Consider the following 18717-nt stretch of genomic DNA (forward strand, 5'->3'; position numbering starts at 1 on the left):
CCGATATACTCAATGACATCACTTATACCAATAGTCAATGACATCACTCATACCAATACAGTCAATGACATCACTCATACCAATACAGCCAATGACATCATTCATACCAATACAATCAATGACATCACTCATACCAATACAGTCAATGACATCACTCATACCAATACAGTCAATGACATTACTCATACAATACAGTCAATGACATCACTCATACCAATAAAGCCAATGACATCACTCATATTGATACAGCCAATGACATCACTCATATTGATACAGCCAATGACATCACTCATATTGATACAGCCAATGACATCACTCATACCGATACAGCCAATGACATCACTCATATTGATACAGCCAATGGCATCACTCATACCAATAAAGCTAATGACATTACTCATACCAATACAGCCAATGACATCACTCATATTGATACAGCCAATGACATCACTCATACCAATAAAGCCAATGACATCACTCATATTGATACAGCCAATGACATCACTCATATTGATACAGCCAATGACATCACTCATACCAATAAAGCCAATGACATCACTCATACCAATACAGTCAATGCCATCTCTTATACCAATAGTCAATGGCATCACTCATACCGATATAGTCAATGACATCACTCATACCGATATAGTCAATGACATCACTCATACCAATACAGTCAATGACATCACTCATACCAATACAGTCAATGACATCACTCATACCAATACAGTCAATGCCATCTCTTATACCAATAGTCAATGGCATCACTCATACCGATATAGTCAATGACATCACTCATACCGATATAGTCAATGACATCACTCATACCACTACAGTCAATGACATCACTCATACCAATACAGTCAATGACATCACTCATACCAATACAGTCAATGCCATCTCTTATACCAATAGTCAATGGCATCACTCATACCGATATAGTCAATGACATCACTCATACCAATACAGTCAATGACATCACTCATACCAATACAGTCAATGACATCACTCATACCAATACAGTCAATGACATCACTCATACCAATACAGCCAATGACATCACTCATATTGATACAGCCAATGACATCACTCATACCAATAAAGCCAATGACATCACTCATATTGATACAGCCAATGACATCACTCATACCAATAAAGCCAATGACATCACTCATACCAATACAGCCAATGACATCACTCATACCAATACAGCCAATGACATCTATTATACCAATAGTCAATGGCATCACTCATACCGATAGTCAATGACATCACTTATACCAATAGTCAATGACATCACTCATACCAATACAGCCAATGACATCATTCATAGCAATACAATCAATGACATCACTCATACCAATACATTCAATGACATCACTCATACCAATAGTCAATGACATCACTCATACCAATACAGCCAATGGCATCACTCATACCAATACAGCCAATGACATCACTCATACCAATACAGTCAATGACATCTATTATACCAATAGTCAATGGCATCACTCATACCGATATAGTCAATGGCATCACTCATACCGATATAGTCAATGACATCACTTATACCAATAGTCAATGACATCACTCATACCAATACAGTCAATTACATCACTCATACCAATACAGCCAATGACATCATTCATACCAATACAATCAATGACATCACTCATACCAATACAGTCAATGACATCACTCATACCAATACAGCCAATGACATCACTCATACCAATACAGTCAATGACATCACTCATACCAATAAAGCCAATGACATCACTCATATTGATACAGCCAATGACATCACTTATATTGATACAGCCAATGACATCACTCATATTGATACAGCCAATGACATCACTCATACCAATACAGTCAATGACATCACTCATACCAATACAGCCAATGACATCACTCATACCAATACAGCCAATGACATCACTCATATTGATACAGCCAATGACATCACTCATACTGATACAGCCAATGACATCACTCATACCAATACAGCCAATGAAATCACTCATATTGATACAGCCAATGACATCACTCATACCAATAAAGCCAATGACATCACTCATATTGATACAGCCAATGACATCACTCATACCGATACAGCCAATGACATCACTCATATTGATACAGCCAATGACATCACTCATATTGATACAGCCAATGACATCACTCATACCAATAGTCAATGACATCACTCATACCAATACAGCCAATGACATCATTCATACCAATACAATCAATGACATCACTCATACCAATACAGTCAATGACATCACTCATACCAATACAGTCAATGACATTACTCATACAATACAGTCAATGACATCACTCATTGACTGTAAAGCCAATGACATCACTCATATTGATACAGCCAATGACATCACTCATATTGATACAGCCAATGATATCACTCATATTGATACAGCCAATGACACCACTCATACCAATAAAACCAATGACATCACTCATATTGATACAGCCAATGACATCACTCATATTGATACAGCCAATGACATCACTCATACCGATACAGCCAATGACATCACTCATATTGATACAGCCAATGGCATCACTCATACCGATAAAGCTAATGACATCACTCATACCAATACAGCCAATGACATCACTCATATTGATACAGCCAATGACATCACTCATACCAATAAAGCCAATGACATCATTCATATTGATACAGCCAATGACATCACTCATACCAATACAGCCAATGACATCTATTATACCAATAGTCAATGGCATCACTCATACCGATAGTCAATGACATCACTTATACCAATAGTCAATGACATATCAATACAGTCAATGACATCACTCATACCAATACAGCCAATGACATCATTCATAGCAATACAATCAATGACATCACTCATACCAATACATTCAATGACATCACTCATACCAATAGTCAATGACATCATTCATACCAATGCAGCCAATGGCATCACTCATACCAATACAGCCAATGACATCACTCATACCAATACAGTCAATGACATCTATTATACCAATAGTCAATGGCATCACTCATACCGATATAGTCAATGACATCACTTATACCAATAGTCAATGACATCACTCATACCAATACAGTCAATGACATCACTCATACCAATACAGCCAATGACATCATTCATACCAATACAATCAATGACATCACTCATACCAATACAGTCAATGACATCACTCATACCAATACAGTCAATGACATTACTCATACAATACAGTCAATGACATCACTCATACCAATAAAGCCAATGACATCACTCATATTGATACAGCCAATGACATCACTCATATTGATACAGCCAATGACATCACTCATATTGATACAGCCAATGACACCACTCATACCAATAAAACCAATGACATCACTCATATTGATACAGCCAATGACATCACTCATATTGATACAGCCAATGACATCACTCATACCGATACAGCCAATGACATCACTCATATTGATACAGCCAATGGCATCACTCATACCGATAAAGCTAATGACATCACTCATACCAATACAGCCAATGAAATCACTCATATTGATACAGCCAATGACATCACTCATACCAATAAAGCCAATGACATCACTCATATTGATACAGCCAATGACATCACTCATATTGATACAGCCAATGGCATCACTCATACCAATACAGCCAATGACATCACTCATACCAATACAGTCAATGACATCTATTATACCAATAGTCAATGGCATTACTCATACCGATATACTCAATGACATCACTTATACCAATAGTCAATGACATCACTCATACCAATACAGTCAATGACATCACTCATACCAATACAGCCAATGACATCATTCATACCAATACAATCAATGACATCACTCATACCAATACAGTCAATGACATCACTCATACCAATACAGTCAATGACATTACTCATACAATACAGTCAATGACATCACTCATACCAATAAAGCCAATGACATCACTCATATTGATACAGCCAATGACATCACTCATATTGATACAGCCAATGACATCACTCATATTGATACAGCCAATGACATCACTCATACCGATACAGCCAATGACATCACTCATATTGATACAGCCAATGGCATCACTCATACCAATAAAGCTAATGACATTACTCATACCAATACAGCCAATGACATCACTCATATTGATACAGCCAATGACATCACTCATACCAATAAAGCCAATGACATCACTCATATTGATACAGCCAATGACATCACTCATATTGATACAGCCAATGACATCACTCATACCAATAAAGCCAATGACATCACTCATACCAATACAGTCAATGCCATCTCTTATACCAATAGTCAATGGCATCACTCATACCGATATAGTCAATGACATCACTCATACCGATATAGTCAATGACATCACTCATACCAATACAGTCAATGACATCACTCATACCAATACAGTCAATGACATCACTCATACCAATACAGTCAATGCCATCTCTTATACCAATAGTCAATGGCATCACTCATACCGATATAGTCAATGACATCACTCATACCGATATAGTCAATGACATCACTCATACCACTACAGTCAATGACATCACTCATACCAATACAGTCAATGACATCACTCATACCAATACAGTCAATGCCATCTCTTATACCAATAGTCAATGGCATCACTCATACCGATATAGTCAATGACATCACTCATACCAATACAGTCAATGACATCACTCATACCAATACAGTCAATGACATCACTCATACCAATACAGTCAATGACATCACTCATACCAATACAGCCAATGACATCACTCATATTGATACAGCCAATGACATCACTCATACCAATAAAGCCAATGACATCACTCATATTGATACAGCCAATGACATCACTCATACCAATAAAGCCAATGACATCACTCATACCAATACAGCCAATGACATCACTCATACCAATACAGCCAATGACATCTATTATACCAATAGTCAATGGCATCACTCATACCGATAGTCAATGACATCACTTATACCAATAGTCAATGACATCACTCATACCAATACAGCCAATGACATCATTCATAGCAATACAATCAATGACATCACTCATACCAATACATTCAATGACATCACTCATACCAATAGTCAATGACATCACTCATACCAATACAGCCAATGGCATCACTCATACCAATACAGCCAATGACATCACTCATACCAATACAGTCAATGACATCACTCATACCAATACAGTCAATGCCATCTCTTATACCAATAGTCAATGGCATCACTCATACCGATATAGTCAATGACATCACTCATACCGATATAGTCAATGACATCACTCATACCACTACAGTCAATGACATCACTCATACCAATACAGTCAATGACATCACTCATACCAATACAGTCAATGCCATCTCTTATACCAATAGTCAATGGCATCACTCATACCGATATAGTCAATGACATCACTCATACCAATACAGTCAATGACATCACTCATACCAATACAGTCAATGACATCACTCATACCAATACAGTCAATGACATCACTCATACCAATACAGCCAATGACATCACTCATATTGATACAGCCAATGACATCACTCATACCAATAAAGCCAATGACATCACTCATATTGATACAGCCAATGACATCACTCATACCAATAAAGCCAATGACATCACTCATACCAATACAGCCAATGACATCACTCATACCAATACAGCCAATGACATCTATTATACCAATAGTCAATGGCATCACTCATACCGATAGTCAATGACATCACTTATACCAATAGTCAATGACATCACTCATACCAATACAGCCAATGACATCATTCATAGCAATACAATCAATGACATCACTCATACCAATACATTCAATGACATCACTCATACCAATAGTCAATGACATCACTCATACCAATACAGCCAATGGCATCACTCATACCAATACAGCCAATGACATCACTCATACCAATACAGTCAATGACATCTATTATACCAATAGTCAATGGCATCACTCATACCGATATAGTCAATGGCATCACTCATACCGATATAGTCAATGACATCACTTATACCAATAGTCAATGACATCACTCATACCAATACAGTCAATTACATCACTCATACCAATACAGCCAATGACATCATTCATACCAATACAATCAATGACATCACTCATACCAATACAGTCAATGACATCACTCATACCAATACAGCCAATGACATCACTCATACCAATACAGTCAATGACATCACTCATACCAATAAAGCCAATGACATCACTCATATTGATACAGCCAATGACATCACTTATATTGATACAGCCAATGACATCACTCATATTGATACAGCCAATGACATCACTCATACCAATACAGTCAATGACATCACTCATACCAATACAGCCAATGACATCACTCATACCAATACAGCCAATGACATCACTCATATTGATACAGCCAATGACATCACTCATACTGATACAGCCAATGACATCACTCATACCAATACAGCCAATGACATCACTCATACCAATACAGTCAATGACATCACTCATACCAATACAGCCAATGACATCACTCATATTGATACAGACAATGACATCACTCATACCAATACAGTCAATGACATCACTCATACCAATACAGCCAATGACATCACTCATACCAATACAGCCAATGACATCACTCATATTGATACAGCCAATGACATCACTCATACTGATACAGCCAATGACATCACTCATCCCAATACAGCCAATGACATCACTCATACCAATACAGTCAATGACATCACTCATATTGATACAGTCAATGACATCACTCATACCAATACAGCCAATGACATCACTCATACCAATACAGTCGATGACATCACTCATATTGATACAGCCAATGACATCACTCATACCAATACAGTCAATGACATCACTCATACCAATACAGTCAATGACATTACTCATACCAATACAGTCAATGACATCACTCATACCAATAAAGCCAATGACATCACTCATATTGATACAGCCAATGACATCACTCATACTGATACAGCCAATGACATCACTCATCCCAATACAGCCAATGACATCACTCATACCAATACAGTCAATGACATCACTCATATTGATACAGTCAATGACATCACTCATACCAATACAGCCAATGACATCACTCATACCAATACAGTCGATGACATCACTCATATTGATACAGCCAATGACATCACTCATACCAATACAGTTAATGACATCACTCATACCAATACAGTCAATGACATTACTCATACCAATACAGTCAATGACATCACTCATACCAATAAAGCCAATGACATCACTCATATTGATACAGCCAATGACATCACTTATATTGATACAGCCAATGACATCACTCATATTGATACAGCCAATGACACCACTCATACCAATAAAACCAATGACATCACTCATATTAATACAGTCAATGACATCACTCATATTGATACAGCCAATGACATCACTCATACTGATACAGCCAATGACATCACTCATATTGATACAGCCAATGGCATCACTCATACCAATACAGCCAATGACATCACTCATATTGATACAGCCAATGACATAACTCATACCAATAAAGCCAATGACATCACTCATATTGATACAGCCAATGACATCACTCATACCAATAAAGCCAATGACATCACTCATACCAATACAGCCAATGACATCACTCATACCAATACAGTCAATGACATCACTCATATTGATACAGTCAATGACATCACTCATACCAATACAGCCAATGACATCACTCATACCAATACAGTCAATGACATCACTCATATCGATACAGCCAATGACATCACTCATACCAATACAGTCAATGACATCACTCATACCAATACAGTCAATGACATTACTCATACCAATACAGTCAATGACATCACTCATACCAATAAAGCCAATGACATCACTCATATTGATACAGCCAATGACATCACTTATATTGATACAGCCAATGACATCACTCATATTGATACAGCCAATGACATCACTCATACCAATAAAGCCAATGACATCACTCATACCAATACAGCCAATGACATCACTCATACCAATACAGCCAATGACATCTATTATACCAATAGTCAATGGCATCACTCATACCGATAGTCAATGACATCACTTATACCAATAGTCAATGACATCACTCATACCAATACAGCCAATGACATCATTCATAGCAATACAATCAATGACATCACTCATACCAATACATTCAATGACATCACTCATACCAATAGTCAATGACATCACTCATACCAATACAGCCAATGGCATCACTCATACCAATACAGCCAATGACATCACTCATACCAATACAGTCAATGACATCTATTATACCAATAGTCAATGGCATCACTCATACCGATATAGTCAATGGCATCACTCATACCGATATAGTCAATGACATCACTTATACCAATAGTCAATGACATCACTCATACCAATACAGTCAATTACATCACTCATACCAATACAGCCAATGACATCATTCATACCAATACAATCAATGACATCACTCATACCAATACAGTCAATGACATCACTCATACCAATACAGCCAATGACATCACTCATACCAATACAGTCAATGACATCACTCATACCAATAAAGCCAATGACATCACTCATATTGATACAGCCAATGACATCACTTATATTGATACAGCCAATGACATCACTCATATTGATACAGCCAATGACATCACTCATACCAATACAGTCAATGACATCACTCATACCAATACAGCCAATGACATCACTCATACCAATACAGCCAATGACATCACTCATATTGATACAGCCAATGACATCACTCATACTGATACAGCCAATGACATCACTCATACCAATACAGCCAATGACATCACTCATACCAATACAGTCAATGACATCACTCATACCAATACAGCCAATGACATCACTCATATTGATACAGACAATGACATCACTCATACCAATAGTCAATGACATCACTCATACCAATACAGCCAATGACATCACTCATACCAATACAGCCAATGACATCACTCATATTGATACAGCCAATGACATCACTCATACTGATACAGCCAATGACATCACTCATCCCAATACAGCCAATGACATCACTCATACCAATACAGCCAATGACATCACTCATATTGATACAGTCAATGACATCACTCATATTGATACAGCCAATGACATCACTCATACTGATACAGCCAATGACATCACTCATATTGATACAGTCAATGACATCACTCATACCAATACAGCCAATGACATCACTCATACCAATACAGTCGATGACATCACTCATATTGATACAGACAATGACATCACTCATACCAATACAGTCAATGACATCACTCATACCAATACAGTCAATGACATTACTCATACCAATACAGTCAATGACATCACTCATACCAATAAAGCCAATGACATCACTCATATTGATACAGCCAATGACATCACTCATACTGATACAGCCAATGACATCACTCATCCCAATACAGCCAATGACATCACTCATACCAATACAGTCAATGACATCACTCATATTGATACAGTCAATGACATCACTCATACCAATACAGCCAATGACATCACTCATACCAATACAGTCGATGACATCACTCATATTGATACAGCCAATGACATCACTCATACCAATACAGTCAATGACATCACTCATACCAATACAGTCAATGACATTACTCATACCAATACAGTCAATGACATCACTCATACCAATAAAGCCAATGACATCACTCATATTGATACAGCCAATGACATCACTTATATTGATACAGCCAATGACATCACTCATATTGATACAGCCAATGACACCACTCATACCAATAAAACCAATGACATCACTCATATTGATACAGTCAATGACATCACTCATATTGATACAGCCAATGACATCACTCATACTGATACAGCCAATGACATCACTCATATTGATACAGCCAATGGCATCACTCATACCAATACAGCCAATGACATCACTCATATTGATACAGCCAATGACATAACTCATACCAATAAAGCCAATGACATCACTCATATTGATACAGCCAATGACATCACTCATACCAATAAAGCCAATGACATCACTCATACCAATACAGCCAATGACATCACTCATACCAATACAGTCAATGACATCACTCATATTGATACAGTCAATGACATCACTCATACCAATACAGCCAATGACATCACTCATACCAATACAGTCAATGACATCACTCATATCGATACAGCCAATGACATCACTCATACCAATACAGTCAATGACATCACTCATACCAATACAGTCAATGACATTACTCATACCAATACAGTCAATGACATCACTCATACCAATAAAGCCAATGACATCACTCATGTTGATACAGCCAATGACATCACTTATATTGATACAGCCAATGACATCACTCATATTGATACAGCCAATGACACCACTCATACCAATAAAACCAATGACATCACTCATATTGATACAGTCAATGACATCACTCATATTGATACAGCCAATGACATCACTCATACTGATACAGCCAATGGCATCACTCATACCAATACAGCCAATGACATCACTCATATTGATACAGCCAATGACATCACTCATACCAATAAAGCCAATGACATCACTCATACCAATACAGTCAATGACATCTCTTATACCAATAGTCAATGGCATCACTCATACCGATATAGTCAATGACATCACTCATACCAATACAGCCAATGACATCACTCATACCAATACAGTCAATGACATCACTCATATTGATACAGTCAATGACATCACTCATACCAATACAGCCAATGACATCACTCATACCAATACAGTCAATGACATCACTCATATCGATACAGCCAATGACATCACTCATATTGATACAGCCAATGACACCACTCATACCAATAAAACCAATGACATCACTCATATTAATACAGTCAATGACATCACTCATATTGATACAGCCAATGACATCACTCATACTGATACAGCCAATGACATCACTCATATTGATACAGCCAATGGCATCACTCATACCAATACAGCCAATGACATCACTCATATTGATACAGCCAATGACATAACTCATACCAATAAAGCCAATGACATCACTCATATTGATACAGCCAATGACATCACTCATACCAATAAAGCCAATGACATCACTCATACCAATACAGCCAATGACATCACTCATACCAATACAGTCAATGACATCACTCATATTGATACAGCCAATGACATCACTCATACCAATACAGTCAATGACATCACTCATATCGATACAGCCAATGACATCACTCATACCAATACAGTCAATGACATCACTCATACCAATACAGTCAATGACATTACTCATACCAATACAGTCAATGACATCACTCATACCAATACAGTCAATGACATCACTCATACCAATAAAGCCAATGACACCACTCATATTGATACAGCCAATGACATCACTCATATTGATACAGCCAATGACATCACTCATACCAATACAGCCAATGACATCACTCATATTGATACAGCCAATGACATCACTCATACCAATAAAGCCAATGACATCACTCATATTGATACAGCCAATGACATCACTCATACCAATACAGCCAATGACATCACTCATACCAATACAGCCAATGACATCACTCATACCAATACAGCCAATGACATCACTCATACCAATACAGCCAATGACATCACTCATACCAATACAGTCAATGACATCACGACATCACTCATACCAATACAGTCAATGACATCACTCATACCAATACAGTCAATGACATCACTCATACCAATACAGTCAATGACATCACTCATATTGATACAGCCAATGACATCACTCATACCAATACAGTCAATGACATCACTCATATCGATACAGCCAATGACATCACTCATACCAATACAGTCAATGACATCACTCATACCAATACAGTCAATGACATTACTCATACCAATACAGTCAATGACATCACTCATACCAATACAGTCAATGACATCACTCATACCAATAAAGCCAATGACACCACTCATATTGATACAGCCAATGACATCACTCATATTGATACAGCCAATGACATCACTCATACCAATACAGCCAATGACATCACTCATATTGATACAGCCAATGACATCACTCATACCAATAAAGCCAATGACATCACTCATATTGATACAGCCAATGACATCACTCATACCAATACAGCCAATGACATCACTCATACCAATACAGCCAATGACATCACTCATACCAATACAGCCAATGACATCACTCATACCAATACAGCCAATGACATCACTCATACCAATACAGTCAATGACATCACGACATCACTCATACCAATACAGTCAATGACATCACTCATACCAATACAGTCAATGACATCACTCATACCAATACAGTCAATGACATCACTCATACCAATACAGTCAATGACATCACTCATTCCAACACATTAAAAAATAACATGTCTTTACTAGACTTGTCACATCCGACAATGTACAACACACACTTACATAAGGTACGGTTCATGCCAGGTTCGGCCATATTTATTTAACAAAACATACTAATAAAGCCGACTAAAAACGGCTGCCATTACATTGCATGTAGTGTTCAAATTGAAATAAACTAAATGAGAGAAAAAATAACTTACATGAACTGCAAAAAAGATCGACTATTGATGCTCGAAAAATGGCATCAACATTACTGTACTCGGTTAAAGAAACATTTAAAATAACTGACAAAAAACATCGACAAAATAGTAATCCCCGTTACTGACACGCCGACCGCCCAGGAAAAACCAGGAATAAAAAACCCTTTGAGGAAAAAATACCTGGAAACCTGTACCCGTCCCACTGTCGATCGTGCCCAGGGGAAGGTGGCGGGTGTCGCCCTGCATTATACAACACACTTACAAAACAACAAGTTGAAAACTGCACTGTAGCGAGACTGGCCTAGATTGACATTCAACCTTCTGTCCTCCACTTAAATACCCCTTGTCACATGACCCCACATACCATACCCGTCTGTTTGCCATCTCGAACAGACAATAGTTAATCGCTATACTGCGAAACGCGGTTAACAATATTTACTTACCCTTCCTTGGGAAAAATCTGAGTTACTTCAACTTGTTGGAAGCTAATGAGTTCAGCCGTTTTAGCATCAAAAACCTAAAATTATCAATCAGAATAAAATTAGTATTTCATAAAATGTCATATCTTTACTTGGTTGAAATACAGTATTATAAACTTCACAATGTCATACGTACATCACCAACATCACATTCCTTTGACTTTTCTGTTGTACAGTAAAAAACATAACAGTATCCTGGAAAATTTGTGTTTGTTTTTTATATATATATGTCAACCAATTTTCCAGATATTTTGACGAGAAGATGTATATCAGTGATTTGAATAGATATTACAAATTTAACATGCCTCTACTTCTACGATGGCTGAACTGATAATTCACTGCATTTTCTGTAGCCATTGTGTGCAAAACATTGTGTAGTGTGTGATTTGTACCAAACAGATGTTCTGCACTGCTTTCAAAGTACTATTTTTCTAAGGGGTGGGCCATTGAGAAGCTCTTAAGAAGGAGCAGGTTGATGGCAGAATTAGTGAAAGAAATTACACAGGAAAAAATCATGAAAACATATACACTGCAATAACAGAATAAAAATTTCTGTGTGCGTAAATTTTGCAGGAAAAATATATTTGAGAAAAAAAATGACAGCAAATTCATCATGAGGAAAATATATGAGCACAAAACTACAAGAAGAAAGTTTATTTAGATACCTATCATGTTTAGTAGTGACACGGTTGTTCACAGCGTCATGACAAATAAATGACTATTCTTGGGAAAGAATCATCTTTGGGGTAACCCGAATCTCTGGCCACCAGCAAAATTGAATGGCATACATATAAAATATGTTTTTGAAATTCAGTCCCTCACCCCTTTGGCTATTATCGCAGATTTTTCGTCACCAGAGTGATTTACATCATCAATTTTGTTTCCCGAGCGTCTCAAATAAATAACCTATTTAACCGCTGGACTGAATTAATGATATTATCAAAAAATCATTGAAGATTTGGCGAAAATCGGCCGTTTTTGGCATCGACGTGTTTTCGCTCAGAAACGCAATGGCGATAAGACTCCATTTTCAAGGACGCAGGTTGTTTGGATCGGAATGTTTCTTTTGTTTCGAGTTCGTTGCGAGTCTAGAGATATAACAATGTTATTTTTTAGTGAATATAGAATATGTTTTGTTTCAATAAAGGATTTTGATATGCCAATCAGGCAATTTTAACAATTTCTTACTGGAGCGTCCCCTGTATAAATAGTTTTCTACTCTCCAAAAATTTACAATGGTACTAGCTCAGCATGGACTTCTTGTTCAGCGCGTGTTTGATTGTAGCAATGTTGACGCTACTGTACGAAAATACGCACATTCACGAATTTGACAACATTCACTTGAGCGTTTTAGTATAGTGGGGGAATAGAAGCAAATAGATGGAAATGCCAGTTACATCACTCATGAAGATTGATGATTGGATTGCTGGCCGGGATAGATGTATTTAGTGTTCATACCTATGCAATATGTCTACACTTGCAATTCTCAATTTCGATGTGTAAAATCATATTCTGTGGCTCTCTTTCAATATTCTGACATTCACTTCTGCGTTTTACGTACATTGGCCAGTGGCATTAAATATATAAAAATATGCGAGAAACACATGTAAATTAATAACTCATTGACCAGTGGCCAATTAATTTGGCCTGGGGGCCATTCAATTTGGCCGGATCCATTGGCCGGGGCCAGAGATTCGGGTTACCCTCATTTTTGCAACCCCTCGCCGAACCCTAAGTACACACGAACCCGGAACAATCAATTTTATTAACTCATAACCTACTGAAGGAGGTTAAAGGTTACAACAACAACAACAACAACAACAACAACAACAAATTACAGATAAAAATTAATCAAATTACAATGGCTAATAGTTTAAAAGACAACCAAAAACAGACTAAATTAGTAATGGAAATATATAATAAAATAAAATGAAGCGCCAACAAAAAACTATAAACTGAATATAAAAACAAGAACCCAATGAACACATAATAGGTATTAAAAAAAAAAAGTCAATGACTAAGTAGGTGCTGCTGTCTAATAACAAAGCTGTATTTCAGATATTGTGCCAGAGGAATTGTTAAGTTATTATTTGACATTATTTTTATGAATTTATTTTCAGGTGTGAGATTAGTAAAGTCAGGAATAATCTTTTCAGCTTCATTGTATAAAATGACCCTCTCTTTACTATATACTGGGCATATTATGAGGAAGTGATGTTCATCTTCAATATCATTTTTATTACACAATTTGCAGATTCTGTCGCTACTTTTGATTCTGTTGTGTCTTCCTTTTTCAATTTCTAAACTGTGATTGCTCAGTCTGAATTTAGTTATGGTACTTTTCAGTTCTTTATTTTTTAGCTTAATTAAGTAGTTTTCCAAAATGAAGTTTGTTTTAAATTTTTTGTGAGTCCTCAGTTTGTTTTTTGTATTAGTGTTTTGTCTGTTATCATCATTAATTGAGTTAATCCAATGCTTTATAAATACATTTTTTGTTTTATCATATATCCGTGACATTTGTGACTATTTTAGCTCATTATTGTCAATATCTGATAGTGTTGTATTTGTAGATTTCAGTACCGAGTTCAGTTCATTGTACCACTTACTTTTTACAGTCTTGTTAAGTAGGAAGGCTTCCTTAATAATGGGGTTTTGAGTTTTGTTTAGGTGGTTTGTATATTTTATTAACTGCTTTTTAATAAATGGATCGATACGATATCTATCCAACTCACTATAAATTCCCAATTTCGGAGTGTTTTTTGAAACGCCTAGGATGAAGCGACAGAAGCTGAGGTGTACATCTTCTATAGTAGAGTTGAATGAACTTTCTTCAGCCCAGACTTCACATCCATATATAAGAATTAGTCTTATTAGTTTATTAAACAATGATAACAATAATGAGGGACTGAGGCTTTTATTATGACCAAATTTGGCTTTCAAAGAGAATAATGCTTTCATTCCTTTGTATTTCAGATGTTACATAGCAGCTTTAAAGTGCCTGTGCAATGCCCACCCTCACGTTTCCCATTTTAGATCTGTGTCCCACTGAAAGGGGTAGTTATTGATTTTTTTGCTGAAAATAATTACTCGTATCCAAGTAAATTTTGGATATTTCTCGTGTTGTAGCCACGCCCACCTATCATGAAACGGTCGACTGTTTCCGGATTTCCGACTCTCGCCGAAAGTGTGCCACCAAATGACAAAATGTGAGAGGAAGTCATACCTCTGAGCCATAATAACACTGGACGTTCAGTATACTTTTAAACGATATACATTTTTCGGTTGGCGTTTTTTCTTTTTTTTGTGTCTATTTTTTTTTTTTTGAGAGAGGTTTTAGATGTTGTGTCGTTGGCAGTTGCAGTGAAACGTATAGCCATAGTGTATGTATTCACACGTTTCTAATCGATCCGAAGATGCGACATCACTTAACCTTAGATTCATTCAACTGTCCTCGTCCATAAAAAAAATGACTAGGTTTAAAGAGAAACGCCAACAACGTAAACCTGGCGCAACACTTTTGAAAGAAATAGGTTCCGGACCAGCCCATGATCACCGAGGCGGATTTCAGAAGAGAGAGAGACGTCCGGCAAGTGTTTCAAATCAGTTGACTTTTTTTGCGATCCTGATTATCATTTTATAGAGACCATTTAGTCCCTGTTAAGTAAAAGGTAGCAATAATTTTGACAGTGACACAAAAACGAAGCGTCGGACAAACAGGAAATTACACAGCCCTTACACACTGCTAACTGTTTTCATTTTCGAAGGCTAAAAGTTTCTGAATTGTTTGGTGATTGGTGTTGAATGTCGAATTCACACCTCTGTTCTTTTTTACCTCCATGTTTGCAGCTTGATCTGCGTAATAATTTATGAAATAAGAATCCGGGCTTGGTCAATGTGTTTCCACCAAATAAAGTTTTAATACGATGTTATAATTATGACAATCACGCCATAGATCAAGCTAACTCGAATCCACTCTGAATTTATCTGTATGTGTGTCGATCTCGATTATTTTTGTTATCCAATTAAACGCCGCTTTTAACGCACTTGCCCTCGCCGTGACCCGACGCGTTCACCTATTTCAACAAAATGTCAATTTATTTCCACGCGGCTGTCATTTATTTAGTAACTGTCGTTTTTTTAATTATTTTATAGTGATCACTATAGTCTAATGTTTAGAATGTCAAAATATGTTCTCTTTTATTTTAATTTTGAAAGTTTTACTCAGACGATCGATGAAATAAAACAGTGTAGTGACGTGCCAAGTAACCTGCTAAATAACGAGATAATTCCGGCGTCAAATTCTATTTTGTCCAGCAACAGTGTACAAACGTGCGCCGGTGTCGGTGACGATCACGGTGACCAGCTACACCAGAATGAACATATTTCGCATCTAACTCAACCCCATGCAACAAAAATTGATACTATGTGTTCATTATGGTCCATTCTTCCTCGACGAACAAGTACATAAGTGAAAATTTAGTCAAAGACGAGAAAACTGCACAAGAAATTTGCCTTATTTACACGTATCGGCAATGCAAGCTGCCATGCGACTTCCCCTTCTGACGTCACAAGGGGAATTTCTGTATGCAAATGAGAAGCTAATGAGGAGCCTCGTTTTAAAATACACAAAAATAAAGTTGAGTTTAAAACACATTTTTTCACTTAAAAAAAATAATTCATGCTTAGAAACATAAAAATTAATAATATTTATGTATCAATTGATAATATTAGGCGTGAAAATAGCAGCCATTTCACAGGCACTTTAAATATTCCAGTAGGGTTGAGAACAATACCTAAATAATTATAATTTCTCACGATGTTAATCTCATTCCCTTCAAAAAAGAATAAATCACTGTCATAGAGTTTATTATTTTTATTAAAAACCATAATTTTTGTTTTTTCTGTGTTCACAGCGAGTTTCCATTTCTGTGTGTATTTTGAGACATTATCAAGGGCATTCTGGAGACCACTTTTGGATTTAGAAAGAATAACTATATCATCTGCATACATTAGACAGCTGATTGGTGTGTTATTTAAATTTGGTAGATCACATGATTCATGGTCCAGGGTATTAGTTATGTCATTAATAAAAATGTTAAAGAGTGAAGGACTCAGATTACACCTTTGCTTGACACCCAGTGTTGAATTAAATTGATTGGTTAGTCCATCTTTCATTTTTATTTTATATTACTGTACATACTTTTATTAATTTGATACATTTTACCTGTCACCCCATTGTTTAATAGTTTCAGGAATAAACCATCATGCCAAACACTATCAAAAGCCTTTTTCAGGTCTACAAAACAGGCATAAATTTTGTTTGTTCGCTTTAGCTTCTTTTTTTTTTCATTCACTGTATTTTCATGCTGATTGTTGTTGGTGTGTTTTTTCAATAATTGTTTTCAATATAAATAGGTTGTCAGTTGTACGACAACCTTTTCTGAAACCAAACTGTTGGTGTGACAGAATGTTAT

General features: G+C 36.6%; 1 protein-coding gene across 3 annotated transcripts in view; it reads right to left on the reverse strand.

Moving 5' to 3' along the window:
* The window catches only part of LOC102805844 (glycerol kinase-like), a 119066-nt gene that overhangs the window by 97986 nt on the left and 2363 nt on the right, over positions 1 to 18717 (reverse strand). For all 3 annotated transcript variants that reach the window (XM_085499032.1, XM_085499030.1, XM_085499031.1), the window contains exon 2: positions 13208 to 13281. In XM_085499032.1, the coding sequence (XP_085355158.1) occupies positions 13208 to 13281 (74 nt within the window). The remainder of the gene's footprint in view (positions 1 to 13207; positions 13282 to 18717) is intronic.

The sequence above is a fragment of the Saccoglossus kowalevskii genome, chromosome 5 (genome assembly GCF_978046115.1).
Source record: "Saccoglossus kowalevskii chromosome 5, keSacKowa6.1, whole genome shotgun sequence".
NCBI classification, from domain to species: Eukaryota; Metazoa; Hemichordata; class Enteropneusta; family Harrimaniidae; genus Saccoglossus; species Saccoglossus kowalevskii.